This window comes from Dermacentor albipictus, chromosome 7 (assembly GCF_038994185.2).
Source record: "Dermacentor albipictus isolate Rhodes 1998 colony chromosome 7, USDA_Dalb.pri_finalv2, whole genome shotgun sequence".
Classification (NCBI taxonomy): Eukaryota; Metazoa; Arthropoda; class Arachnida; order Ixodida; family Ixodidae; genus Dermacentor; species Dermacentor albipictus.
In genome coordinates this window covers 69,601,315-69,615,280 of record NC_091827.1, presented here as the reverse complement: position 1 = coordinate 69,615,280, position 13,966 = coordinate 69,601,315, and the positions used below count along the sequence as shown (strand labels likewise).

The 13,966-nt window shown below is 43.6% G+C and overlaps 1 protein-coding gene across 2 annotated transcripts in view; it reads left to right on the top strand.

Moving 5' to 3' along the window:
- Positions 1-65: 65 nt before the first annotated feature.
- Positions 66-13,966, top strand: part of Rat1 (5'-3' exoribonuclease 2 Rat1) — a 119,226-nt gene continuing 105,325 nt past the window's right edge. For both annotated transcript variants that reach the window (XR_011507436.1, XM_070522364.1), the window contains exons 1-5: positions 66-220; positions 3,324-3,405; positions 6,705-6,832; positions 8,653-8,764; positions 11,711-11,884. Coding sequence is in view for 1 of the 2 variants with exons in the window: in XM_070522364.1 (XP_070378465.1) it covers positions 3,331-3,405; positions 6,705-6,832; positions 8,653-8,764; positions 11,711-11,884 (489 nt within the window). In the remaining variant the exon portion in view is untranslated. The remainder of the gene's footprint in view (positions 221-3,323; positions 3,406-6,704; positions 6,833-8,652; positions 8,765-11,710; positions 11,885-13,966) is intronic.

Below are 13,966 nucleotides of genomic sequence, written 5' to 3'. Positions count from 1 at the left end.
TGACCACGGACCGTGGCGATTAGAGCCAATTAGCTCACGATTTTTCTGGCTTGGATTGGCCTCGGTATCGGTGGTATCAGCTCATTGGCTTGTTGCCGTTCCACCACAATGTCCGCCACCGCGTTTCCTTAGCGGTGGGTCTTAGCGTTGTTTGCGGTAATGCCAGTGGAGTAAGTTTGGAGAGGATTGCTTGTAGAGACTGAACTCCCACCGTAGCGAGGTAAGAACTGTGAACCGATGTAAGCGTTGTAGCTGATGCGCTTTTTTCGTGCTCCTCTAAAACCGCGCGTGCACCCTCGCAAGCGGTTGCATTTGTAAGCAACTCGTGTGCACTTTTTCGACCATGTTTTATCCCGAAAACAAATTGAACAGCTTTGGAAATAGCATCTCGAACACTTTAGATATCTGAGCTAATAGTGCTGAGATTCGTTCGTTCTCTGCGAATTCCGTGACGCTTCAGATGACGTCGCGCCAGCCCGGGAGCTGTGAGTTGTTTACGTGCAACCGGAGTTCAAGAACCGATAATCATTTCAGAATTATGTTTCGCTTCATATGTAGGCTCGAGCCGTTTTGCGTGCTTCATCCTGCTGTGTTGACAGTGGCGCAACCTCTGAACTCTTTGCGTATCTTGGTCTAAAATATGTTGCCTCGCTTACTCGTGCCGTGTTGGGTTCCGGTGCTTGTGCTTACCTGCGTCACCTGCGCTTAGCACTACGAGGCAGTGACAGTTTCTTTCGCGTTACGCAGTCCTAAAGCTTCGGTGCCGAAGGCCACTCAAAGAACTACGCAATGTCACGCCTACGATAGCTTCGCAGTGGTTTCGAACGTCTCCAAATGAGCCAGCCCCCCCCCCCCCCCCCCCCTCTTTGCATAAGTGCCTTGTTGGGGAGCATCTAGTCCTGTGTTCTTCCTCTTCCCTGCTTTGTGTTCGCTTTTTAAAATCCAAAAGTGAGGGCGCTTGGTCTCCATACCAAGTGTATGGAGACCAAGCGAAGTAGTGCCAGAAGCGAATCAATTAGTATTTTCAAAACTTAAGCAGGGCTTTTCTGTATTAATGTAAAAGGATGTCCACATTTTCCTTTCACGATGTTAGCAAGTTTTTCATTACGTTTCACATTACGGGACACGTTTTAGTGAAGCATTATGAAGGAATACGCAGTTTGTTCACATACTTCAGACTCTTGTGTCCATATGCGTTCAGCTACTATCAGAATGAAGTTTAAAGCAGGCATTCGTGTGGACCAGTTTGCATCTGACTGTGGGATCGAGACCGAAGCTAGAATAAACATAATCTGCGGCACTAGCAAAACAAAACTCGCTAGTTGTAGGGGTCACAGCTGATCGTAACACCATTATATAAAATAATGTTGCATTTCAGCATATTTAGGTTTAATCTGAAAACAGCACACTATTCCAGCCTGCACAAATAACACCAAACAGCACCCACTGCGGAATTCCATGTATGAGTGAAATTTTAGTGCCAATGATTGCGGTTTAGCCGGAGAAGTCTCGTTCTCTGAACAATCGTTACATCGTATTATACATTTTGTCTTGATAAACATCATTCATTCACCCAGAATGTAGCATGCTGTACTACATAATCTGTCATGCATTATTTGTCTGCTGTTGCCACTGATGGGGGAGGGAGCTAAAGCATCGTTGCGTAAATTTTGTTTGAATGCACAAAATTGATGATGTGATGTATTATAAATATATTTGAATTTCTGTATAATCACTATTTGATTTGAGGACTGAATTGTACGGATCAATTTTTATTTGTTAGTCAAAAGTTTTGAATATTTGTGACCTCTATCCCAAAAGCTAATTTGATTCCCTTCTGGTTTCCTTGGTTCCACTTTGTCTTAGCTTTCCACTGCAGCCATTGTGTTTGGCTAAGTTATTACCTCTGTGATCTAGCTTTACTTCTATTTTTTGCTCAGGGCCCATTGATTCATTATTTGTTCATTTGATCAGCATTTTAACTTTTTAAACTTGGCCCTAATCAGAAGTTCCAAATGCTCTTGTGTATGTCAAACATTTAGTTTAACTTCAGTATTAGATAATTATAATGAACACATTCAACATATTGCACATTCAACTTCAACGAGTTGGTAGAAAGCAGTTTTAGGATCATTTTATCCTTGCGTAATTAGCATTTTCATCCTATTTCTGCATTACCAAGACCCATCCAGAAACAGCAGTCCTGGTTGCGCTGTCTTATGGTGCTGTGTTAATACAGAATAGATAATAAATGTTCCTGTGCTGCTTGAACTTTTGTATTTAGGAAAGGGTAAAATAAAAACAAGAAAACAGGTTGAGAAAATTATGTTGTATTTTGAACCATTTTACACCATATAAGTAGAGTGCAGCCATGGACTGGTATACCAATGAATGATTTGTAAAAAGCTGTTGTGCATGTGTGAACACGGCTGTCACGAGTGCTCTCTGTATGGTTAGGTACCAAAGCATACAAACAACCCGTGCAGACCTAACATACCTTCAGGCGCTTTTTTGTGATGGTTGTGATCATGTTGTTTTCATGGGAATGCTGGCTGGTTCCGTTGCATGTAGATGTACAAGTTGCTTCTCTGGCAAACGGAGCACGAGTTCATTTTGGTTTTCGTCTGAGGGTTAGTGTCCGGTGAGGAAAGAAGCATGTTACCAGAGATGCCATGACGCCGTACAATTTTTCGCTACCTCGGTACTCCAGTTCTCTAGGAGGTATGAAAGACATTGCACACACCAGATGGGGCATGTATGGAGTCGTCTTTCATAGGTCCTATCCTCCTAAAACTATGCAACACAACTTGCCTTTGACAAAAATGACATGGCAGAGATATTTCCATCTGGTATGAGGGGATCATTATCGACCTGCTATGTCATTTGCAGCGTGAAAGCCCCTTCCAGAGATCTCGTGTTAGCCTTGTCGTCCATCAACTGACTCCGTCCTATGCCTGCAAACTATCCTAAGCTCATTGCTACTGATGGCACGAGTTGGTTTGCAGGCCTTCATCTCATATTTTCTAAAGCTTTCTTGAGGTCTTTTTGAAAAATTTTAAAAGATTTGTTGAAAGATATTTTTTCGTGTCATCGCTGCTTACATGCAAAGGAACTGTTTATAGAGCACTGGACCACTGTACATGCCTGCCACCTGTTGTTTTCTTTAGCACATAATTTAGGTTTAACTAACTACACTTGAGATTATAGGGTGTTTTTGGTGCACCTGCACCATTAAGTGTAACAGTTGTTACAGGTGTACTCTCACGGTACCTTTCTTGCCCTATGTGAAATTTACTTCTTGTGGTATTTTTTTATCTTCCCAGGTAAAACATGGGAGTCCCAGCCTTCTTCAGATGGCTGAGCAAAAAGTATCCATCCATAGTTGCCCACTGCGTTGAAGAAAAGGTGAGTTGGGCTCCAAGAAGTAAAAAAGGAGGAGGGGGGGTAGCTAATGCAAAGCTTGTCAGTTTTTTGCCAGCTTCAGTGAGTATGACAAGAACGCCTTTTCTTTTTTTATATAACACCGCACATACAGTTGTCATTTGTGAAACAAAGTAAGCAAAGCACATTATCAGCCAGAACACCTAACAGTATACTCACTGGTTGATCAGGAGCAGGATTTTGTTGCTCTGCAGTGGCAAATCCGGTTTCCACTGGTTGATAAGGAGCAGGAATTATTGCTCTGCAGGGACGAATATAGTTTCCACTGATTGATCATGAGTGTGGTCACACATTTCGGATCAACTTGCTCTGGGCCGGATTTTTCTCACTTCCTGCACCACTGAAGCATGGATTCGGGGTGAAATAGGTGACATCACTTCTGTCTTTGTGAAATCGGTACCCAACATTGCACCTGCTATAGAACAGCGATCTTGATTGTCATGTAAAGCTAAGCACCATTTCCAGAGCTGCTTTGTGTGACATGTGCATAATAACTTTTGGTATGATGCCTCGCGAAGAATTTTCACTGTCAGCTGGCAGACTTGGATTGATGAAATTGGAGTGCTCGCTTCTGGATTTTGGTGGCTGCTCCAGATCGACCAGTGGACAACTCCATAAGACAAATATGGAAACCTGTTTTCTTAGCAGTTGATCTATACTGCTGTGCACTGTATCAATGGAAAACTACGCAAATGTCTCTGGGAATTGTTCAACTGCAGAGACTGTTGACTGTTTGAAGCATTCAATTTGATTCAAAGTTGACTCATCTGCTGTAGCTTTCACAGGGGCATACCAATTGCATGTGTCAACTAATATTATTTTCACAGCAGAACTTCTCTTCAACATAGTCTTAATTTTACCGTCTAACAGAGTTCAATCAACATTCATGCAATCTTGAATAACATTCAAAGAAGCTTCTTACATATCATCATCCGAATTGGGTGCTTTGCGATGCAGTGGCTTCTCCCAGAGATCCATGACTCCCTTTGCACTACATCATCTGAACCTGTCCTGTACTTGCAAGTTTTCTGTTCTCGTCATTTTATCTGATTAGCTGCCACCCGCCGTGGTTGCTCAGTGGCTATGGTGTTAGGCTGCTGAGCACGAGGTCGCGGGATCGAATCCCGGCCACGGTGGCCGCATTTCGATGGGGGCGAAATGTGAAAACACCCGTGTACTTAGATTTAGGTGCACGTTAAAGAACCCCAGGTGGTCAAAATTTCCGGAGTCCCCCACTACGGCGTGCCTCATAATCAGAAAGTGGTTTTGGCACGTAAAACCCCATATATTATTACTGATTAGCTGCCAGCCTTGACTACACTTTCCTGTTTGTTATATCTAAGTTATTTATGTTCCACTAGATCTGTAAAGATCATAGAAATCGAGCATTGAGTGACTGACTTAAAACAGTCGCTTTCTGCCAAGGTGACCATTTGGACCGGTCACTTTGTGACCAACTTGGTTGCGAGACCTCTTCGAGTTGGCAATGTGAATCAGCCCTAATAACTCAGTACAACCTCTGCCTGTAAAACCACGCTTCATCTGCCCTCTCTTTGTGTCTCCATGCTCCAAACCATAGTTCCCAAAGGATGCCATATAGTTTAGCTTGATGCCAAAACTAATTTCTCTATTGATATCCATGTAAAGTGTACAAATGCTTTATTGTGACAACCGCTGGACTGAATTTAAAGGAAATTTCTTGCTTTTGAGAGAGAAAGTTAAATTCTAGTGAGTGCAGGGGGCAGAATATTGATTTAGGATCTGGAGTTTGTTACAAGAATTGCCAAAAATTGCTAAGTTTAAAAATAGAAGCATGAAGTTTACAGATGCATAACTCTGCACAAAAGCAAAAAAGATATTGCAGTTGTATAAGCACTTCATCTCTTAAGGAATCTGTATAGACAAATATAGACAATGTTTGCGAGCTTTTACAAAAGTTTTACTCATAAACTAGTGGTATATTTCTGAGTGATTTAAAATTAAAGCACTCACGTCGGCTTTATAGGTATTATTAGGGGCAATTTACAGTATTGCAATATCATTACTTATTGTAGAATTATAGTTGTAAACTTCGTACTGGAACTTTTAGAAAGAATTGACTGTGTAAATACAATATATGCTTGTTACTGTCACTAGATTTTACCTTTTTCTTTTAAATGGAGCAAATTTTGTCCAAATCAGTGCAAAATCAGCCAAGTAGAACAGTTTCTCTCCATTCCTGTGCATTTAGCTAAAGGAAGTTCGTGTTTATGACGACGCTCAGGTAAAAAGGAGTGAAAGACATTGGCTGGCACATCTATACAAGTTCTCCGAGAGTTCTTCATTGGTATATGTATTCCCGACCGCATTCTCACGGTACACATGACTGGTTGATTTTTAGTGGTTTGTTACGTAAAAACCTCAGAATCGAATTTAAATATTTTGAGCGATGTAGAGTGCTCTGGCAGCATGCTTTGCATTCAGCTGCTTAGTTTCGCCTGCTTGGAGCATGTTTGCCTGGCTCACACTAAGCTCGGCACTCCAGCTTGGAGCTTCTGGAGGTGCCCTCACCTTCTAGCTGGCAGCAGAACCGAGATGTTACAGAATTGTGGTCACGCATCCCCTCCGATTGCTCTGGGAGCAGCTGAACATGCAGCTCGGGCATGACTTGCCATGAGTGCAGTCTTGAGAAGGTTGCACATTTCTGCAAACCGAGCAGGAGTGCAGTAAGGACCATTTGAAGGTACCATTAGGATGTCAACAACTATATGGTATCATCTCCTTTAGTCCTACCCATGCTGCTGCCTTCGTGTCTGCCTACCGAAACATTATCGAAACGCTATCGAATCTGCCGGGATTGCGGGGATTTATGCGAATTTTCGAGCTACAGACCCCGCAGTTTAGGTGTGATTCTCTGCCATGGTGGTTGCATTCCTGTAGGAGTGGGAGCCAACGACACGTCATCGTTCAGTGAATCCCTGTGTAATAACCAGAAAGCAAGAAAAAAGTTTGCGAAGTTAAAAAGACAATGTGAGCGCTAAAATACGAATACTGACTTCACCAGACAAATTCCAGTTGATTGAATGATGATGAAGAGAAGCATATTAAGACAAATTATGTCACAATGCAGTCGTGTACTTTTAGGCTTACGCATGCATTAAAAAAAACCTCAGAGCCCTGCATTGTGGCTTCAGTCTCTGGCTGTTTGTAGTTCTTGAATGTAAAGTTCTGTTAAAAAATCGGGGTCACATTATGTTGATGCTCTTGCTTTTTTAAAATTTTAGCCGCAGGTTGTCGATGGCGTCAGGATCCCGGTGGACACAACAAAGCCGAATCCAAATGATGTAGAATTCGACAACTTGTACTTGGACATGAATGGAATTATACATCCCTGTTGTCATCCAGAAAACAAGCAAGTTACATTTGTCATTTTTGATTTGGGGGGGGGGGGGGGGGCAGTCGGAAACAGAGTCGGAACCTCCATTGTGCCCTTTACCCTGACTTCACTGTCTTCTAACTGTACTGAATATTTCCTAAGGTTTACGAATTTTAGCGTGATCTGCAATATTACGAATGCTTTGTAAAGCTTTTAGAAAAGTATGCCTAAATACTGTTTGCATAAACATTTCGTCTTTTAGTCTCCAACCATATGTTTGAAAGTCTTGGCATTGTGAATGGATGCCAGAGGGGTAAAGGCTTCGCACTTTGACAAGTTCCCATAGCAGGTGAAATTGTCAGCAGCAAGATCACTGAAACAGTCAATGCAATCTAAAGGCCATGAGTTGCATGTCAGCTTGTGCTTTTGCAGGTAGTACACTGGTGCTTGTGTACAGCATTTAAAGGTAAATCATTGTTAACAAAGGTGGGCATGTATCCGACAATATATGTGAATTGGGGGAAAAATAAAGAATCGGGGCTGTTCTCTTCTTCCCACCTTCCAGTATTGTGCTCCAATGCTGTTCCGGCCAATGTTGCTTAGTGGCTATGATGTTGGGCTTCTAAGCACGAGGTTGCGGTATCAAATCTCGGCCACGGCGACTGCATTTTGATGGGAGTGAAAAGCGAAAATACCCGTGTGCTTAGATTTGGGTGCACGTTAAAGAACTCCGAGTGGTCCAAATTATTCCAGAGTCCCTATCTACGGCATGCCTCACAATCAGATTGTGGTTGTGGCACGTAAGGCACCATAATCCAATTCAGCTTCATTCGTTTCTTTGCGTCGGTTGTCATTTCGTGGGATGCATTATGGCACAGCAGCAATCGCATGCAACTAGCACGTGAATAGCCTCTGCTGACAGCAAGTAGCTTGAGTGCAAACAACAGATTGGCACCGCAACTCATGCAAGGAGTTTCAGGCGCCTTTCACGCCAACCACTACACACCGATGTGTTGCCAGAAAGCCTGCCAGCTGTTTCTTCGATGCTGCAGAGTTTGATGCGTCAGCTTAATGTTCGACCAAATTCGGTGTGTAAAGTTTAAAATAAATGTAATTGTTCTGGGGGATTTGACAATTGTTCGAAATAAGCAGCAATTTGATCTGCCCATGTTTGATGCAACAAGGTTCAACTGTAGTTTTGCTCTCAGGCTAAAAGTAGCACGATTGTAACCGACAATACAGTGAAAAATTTTTATAAGCAGAGCTTCGAAACTTTATGTATATGTATAACATAGATATGCAAGAGCAGGGTGTCTGAGACCACCACTGAAAACTAGGAAAACCTGGAGTTTTTGTAGTTTTCAGAGGGAAATAGGGAATTTCCACCCTTGTTGCCTTGAATTAGGGAAATTGGGTATAGTTGCAGTGGTTATGGCAAATCTAGTCGTGTGCTAGAAGGAAGCAAAGTGTTTGACTGAACGTATGCAATCTGCAAGAAATGATGTACTTGCATGTTTTGCAAGGGTATGCCCTGGCCAGGTGGTTGGAGTATCACGAAACACGGGATTCAGTCAAATGTGACAGTGTGGTCCATCTGACTGGCAGGTTACTGGCAGCAGTTGATAATTATGGGCTGGCATAGTAACTTTGTAAGCTATAAACCACCTTTAACTGTCTTGCGCCTGAAACTCCAGTGTCATAGAATACCGGGGAATTTTCCTAAAGAAACTCGGGGAAAACTTAGAAAAATCGGGAACTAGAAGATGTCAACGTAGCAGGCACTCTGAAGAGCATTTTAGTTGTTGGATAATTACATTTTTACTGCTTTCTAACATCCACTTTTTTTTTCTCTACAGGCCAGCTCCAAAAAATGAAGATGAGATGATGGTGGCCATCTTTGAATACATTGACCGCATCTTCAGCGTGGTTCGGCCCCGGCGACTGCTCTATATGGCCATTGACGGAGTGGTGAGTCCTGTTTGGCACCTCCTGAATTGTAGTCTTGGAGAACTTCGATTAATGTGCGACATTTCCCGGAGTGCCAAATTAGACTGGTTTGTTTGGGGATAGCCTGGCAAACAATGCCAGGCACCAAGACAACAAGAGCTGATGGTAAAGAGGGAGTGCTTGCACAGAAGCTGAAGCTTGTTCTGTTGTCTACGCTGTTCATTATGTGGTAATTAAACACGATTAGTACTTCTAAGCTTTAGCTCGAATAGTTTGTGCAAGAGCGAAATCACTAGGTGTTTGATCTTTTGGGTCACTAGGATGCACAGCAAAATTTGAGGGATGCCATACAGGAGGGGTCGCGTTTGACTGCTAGGTCAGCATTGGTCCTGTGTGCTCCCTGTTTCTTGCGTATACAGTTGTTTCACTGGTTTTTCGTCTCAGTTGATGATGTGACTACCCGGTGACCCTTAAGGGCCAACTGCCACGAAATTTCACGTTTGCTAAATTGGCTCTAAATGAGTAGTGTATATACCATAAAAATAATCTTGGCAAATGTGCAGGGCTCATAACTGTCTCATTTTCTTATTAGTTGTCTCTAAATATCACCCAAGCAGATGACGCATGCATGTGGCAGTTAGCAGATGTGACACAGTTCTCTACATGTTGCCGAGAAGCTGCGCTGGTTGTCAAAGTTCTAGGTCATGCTTCACTTCTGGGAAACAAATTGCAGGGCTTCTTTACTTTCTTTCTTTCATTCTTTTCAGTTTCATTATCAAGAAAGTCTATTCTTCGAGCTTTTCGTGATGGATCCACTTGTTTCAAATGTAAAATATTGCACAGAGGCTATTTCATTGCTACACTATCTCAAACTAAGCTTGTTATGCGGTCTAAAGTTTTGTTGCAGCTAGCTTTAGAGGGGACAGGCATGTAGAAAAGTTGCATTTTTTCACAGAAACATTTCGGTCTCTTGCTTCTGTTATCTCTGAAAGACTTGTTTAATATTCAAGCTAGAAATGAATAAAAAATGCATTTTCATGACTTATGGGAGCTTAAAAGATTGCAAATTTATGCGCACGTACATAAGCCATTTCTGAGTGCTTGCTGTACGCACTTGCAGCGGCACCCACCATCACGATCAATTGAATGAGGTTGCCTCTTTTTTTTCGTCCTTGTCTTTTCTGCCGGCAGGAATCTACAAAAATAACACATTCGAAGAGAGCAAAAAAATTTTATTAGTGATTTAATCTTTATTATGTTTAGGGTGCATATCTAAAAGAATATAGGAAAAGCTTTCTCGAGTAGCCTCTGCGTGCATCAGAGTACGGCTGCTGCACCTGGGTGCCACACCTGCTGAGCAGCAGAGTACAATGCCTACTGAGCAAATGCATTTGATAAATGTTGGTTAAAGAACAAGGGTTTCATGTGCATTCCATAATAGCTTCACCACAATAGAGCAGCATAGTACAACGAAGCACACACAGTGTATTGCGGTCAGGGGAAGTGAGAATTTGTGCTAGTTCTAAGTGTAAACTGTGTGCATTATTTTGTATACTTTGGCTGCGTCTCCAGGACACCAAAGGGGCAACGGGACACCAATGCTGGAACCTGGACTGTTCCATAACTTGGGGGCTTGCTGAAGTCTCTGCGTGCCAAGGGTCTATATAATGTTCAGCTCTTCATGATATCGGTCACCCAATTTGTTATAGAGCGCAGCTCTCAGGAGCCTGCTACTGCGTTAAACGACGGCACGCCTCGTAACTGAGCGAACGAGCACAGCAAAGGATGAAAAAGCGAACACAGAGCACAGTGGGTGATGAAAGTTGGCACTAGCGAAGAGGGCGAAAGAAGGAGGCTACAGTGAAAGCATGAGGTGAGAAGGGGAGGAGGAGAAAATGGCGAAAGGGGGAAGAGGAAAGCGGAGTGCTGCACGGGACTATGAGATGGCGTTGCAGTACAGTAGAACCTCGTTTGTATGTTTTGGAAAAAAGCGCGTGGAAAAACGTACTAACCGGGAAAATGTACAATCTGAAGTAACTAAAAAAACGTGACACTCAACTATTGTTGACATCTACGTAATGGGAAGCGTCACGCAGATCGTTGCGGCACGACCCGCCGACGCACGTTGAGCTGGTAATGCTCCGGCGGCCCAAGATGCATTTTGTTGTCTTCCTATCACATGGTGGTGGTTTTAAGAGGGCGACGGGAAACCGAAACAAAATGGAGCTCGTGGGCCATCACGTTTCCGAAGCGAAACGTGACGGCCACATTGTGCCACCTGCAGCAGGGAATGGCGGCGTGTTTGGATTATCGCCTACTAGAAGCATGCAGCATGCTGCTAATGCCACTGTAGATAGCACTGTACCAATGCCACGTGCTGTAAAACAGATACATGAAGATGCTTATTGTAATAGCTTTGGCAGCGATAGCTGTGAATGTGGCCTGCGCATTTGCTGGTACTGGAATAAGAAACTGTGCGTGTCATCATTTTCACGCGAGACGAACGGCTATATACTGTTTCCGATCGTGCGCGCAGCTGTGAATGCCGCATGCGATGACCCCGGAGAAGATTTGCTCGAACCGAAGTGAGAAACTGAGTGTGAGCCGGCATTTTCATGTGAGATTGTCTTGGTGTCTTGGTATGTATGCTTGTTACTCAAAATAAAAATCAGTTGAAGTCAGTGCTTGTCTTTGTCGTTTTTTCGGTCCCTCTGTCTATGAACATGCTGTAAGTGATGTTTACAATTGTCCAGAAAGGCAGTGGTTCCAAGTTTGATTGAAGTCCCAGGACAAACCTTTATTCAACTTTAAAGCTTTCTTTCTGTGAAACCTCTCCGGGTTTCCTTTATAGCTTCATGCCCCTGTCATGTCGGTGACAAATTTTTTCCTTATGTGTGTTCACACCAAACTATAATAATTTGAGTTTGAGCTCTCATTGCAGTACTCGTTTGTTCTCTTGACACACAGGCTCCACGAGCAAAGATGAACCAGCAGCGCTCTCGGCGTTTCCGGGCTTCCAAGGAGTCTGCCGAGAAGGTCGAGGAGATGAGCCGCATCCGCGCCGAGCTGCGTGATCGTGGAGTGCCCCTGCCACCAGAGAAGGACAAGAGCGAGCACTTTGACAGCAACTGCATCACGCCGGTAATGAGTTGCCTCTCATTAGTCTCATTGCAGAACAGTGTGCAGATTCTTCCTTTTTCAAACCTGAGCTAACTGCAGTGCACCATAACACTGCTGACATTTGTGCGTTTCCCAGCACTTGTGCTTGCTGCTACCATTTCAGTGGTTTTCGAATGTTTTAGGGCTCAGTGATAGCCCTAAATTTCTAGTTGCTGCGACAAACTTCTCAGCTTCGTTGCACTTTTTTTTTTCTTTCAGGGACGCATATAATACTCGAGTACAAATGAATGAAATAGGGATTGTTCGGATAGTTCAGTTTGATTTTTTTTTGGACTGCCTGATTATTTGGACACTATTACGGTGCCGTCTGTGACCTAAAGATCAGTCAGAGCTGTATACATTGGCGATTGCCAGAAGTCATGTGGGCAAACACAACCAGTGACCAAGGTGCAATTTGCCATGAACGATGCTCACACTGGTGAGCATGGCCTTCAAGTTGCTGCCCCTAAGTACCTCACTCTCAATTAAAATTCTCCCATATTATTTACCTTAATTGTAAGTAGACAAGAATTTTTACTATCCAGAGAGATGCACCGTGATGGCATCTCCTTCTGTGCACGAGCTTGCTTCTAATTAGCTCTTCACTTGTTATTTTGGTGTCCCATGACATATTTTGCCCACGATCTTGTTTCGATTTTATGCATTGCAGTCCACTTATAATGATACCACATATAACAATATATCAATTACAGCAATGAGTTGACTTGTGAGTATCAACTTATGCATTAGGGCTATGAGAAGAAATAACCATATATATTGATATTTTTATTTGCTGAATATGGGATATAAGGATCGAAAATGTTGCCTTCTAGATAGCATTTGCACGCAGAATAATCGCAACGTTTGCGTTGCTATGTTCCCCTTAAATGAACAATGCAGAGATGGGGTGCAAAGATTCCCTCCATCATGGAGGAAGCCTACGTGAGTTCGTGTCTGCCGCCATTACCGTACAGCACGTCTCGCCTGCGTGTCGATTGTGAATGCCATGGAGAGCATCGCGAGTTGCCACAGTGAGCCAGAAGATGGCGCCAGCTGTTTGCATCCGTGTTGCCTGCAGTCATGCTAATAGAGAGAGGGGAAGAAAACAAAAAAACGAAGCATGTGCCCTTCCTACACTCGGCAAGCTCAGAAATGTGCCGCGGAAGCAGCCCCGAAGCAGGCACACAGCCCTGTTAGTAGAAGATCGTGCCGACAAAGCATAAAGCTACGTATTTTGTTACAATGCTGCAAATTTTGCAAGACTCGATGGAGTACGAGCCCGCGCTAGAGTGCCGTGATTATGATGGCTGCAACCAGGCGCCACGCCAATCAGCAGAAAACACGGGCTTTGTACGCCAAGGCGAAACCCCCCCCACGATAGTGAAACCAAGACATTGGAAGCCGCTGATATTGCCAAGCTCTGGGAGCATGTCACTACTGACGATGAAACAGGTGGTGCTTTGATGGAGAAGTTTCTGAGTGCAGATAGTGCTGCCTCATTCTGCGACAAGATATCCGATGGGGCAATCTTTGCCGTGACAGGCGGCGGCATTGTTCGACTGAGGTGACGACAGCAGCGGCAGTCACAACGAGATTGCCAATGGCCTGCCTTTGACACCGACCCCGATCGAGTTGCTAACTGATTTCGTGCAAGCTAAATTATTGCTGCCATTGTTTGCGCAGCAGCTGGACGCGATGCACACCGTGGTTGTGAATCTGAAACTCCCGTGAAAGCAGGTGTAGATTTCTGACTATTACAGTGTGATTAAAACTTGACATGCCGTTTATAGGAATAAACAAACATTTTATTTTTCACTGCCTACTTTGTACAACGTCCATTTTTAGTGCGAATGACAAATTGGCAAGTGACAAACGGCAGTCCACATATAGCGGTGATTGGTTATAGAGATCAGATTTTTCGTTCTTGATATTGCTATAAGTGGACTGCACTATAGTATGCAGTCGGCGACAAATTTTTGGGTGCCCGATTTTTCGGACTTTCCCTGTAATTCTGAGGCCTTGCAGCACTGTTGTGCTTCTAGAGCCGATGTAAATGTGTCAAAT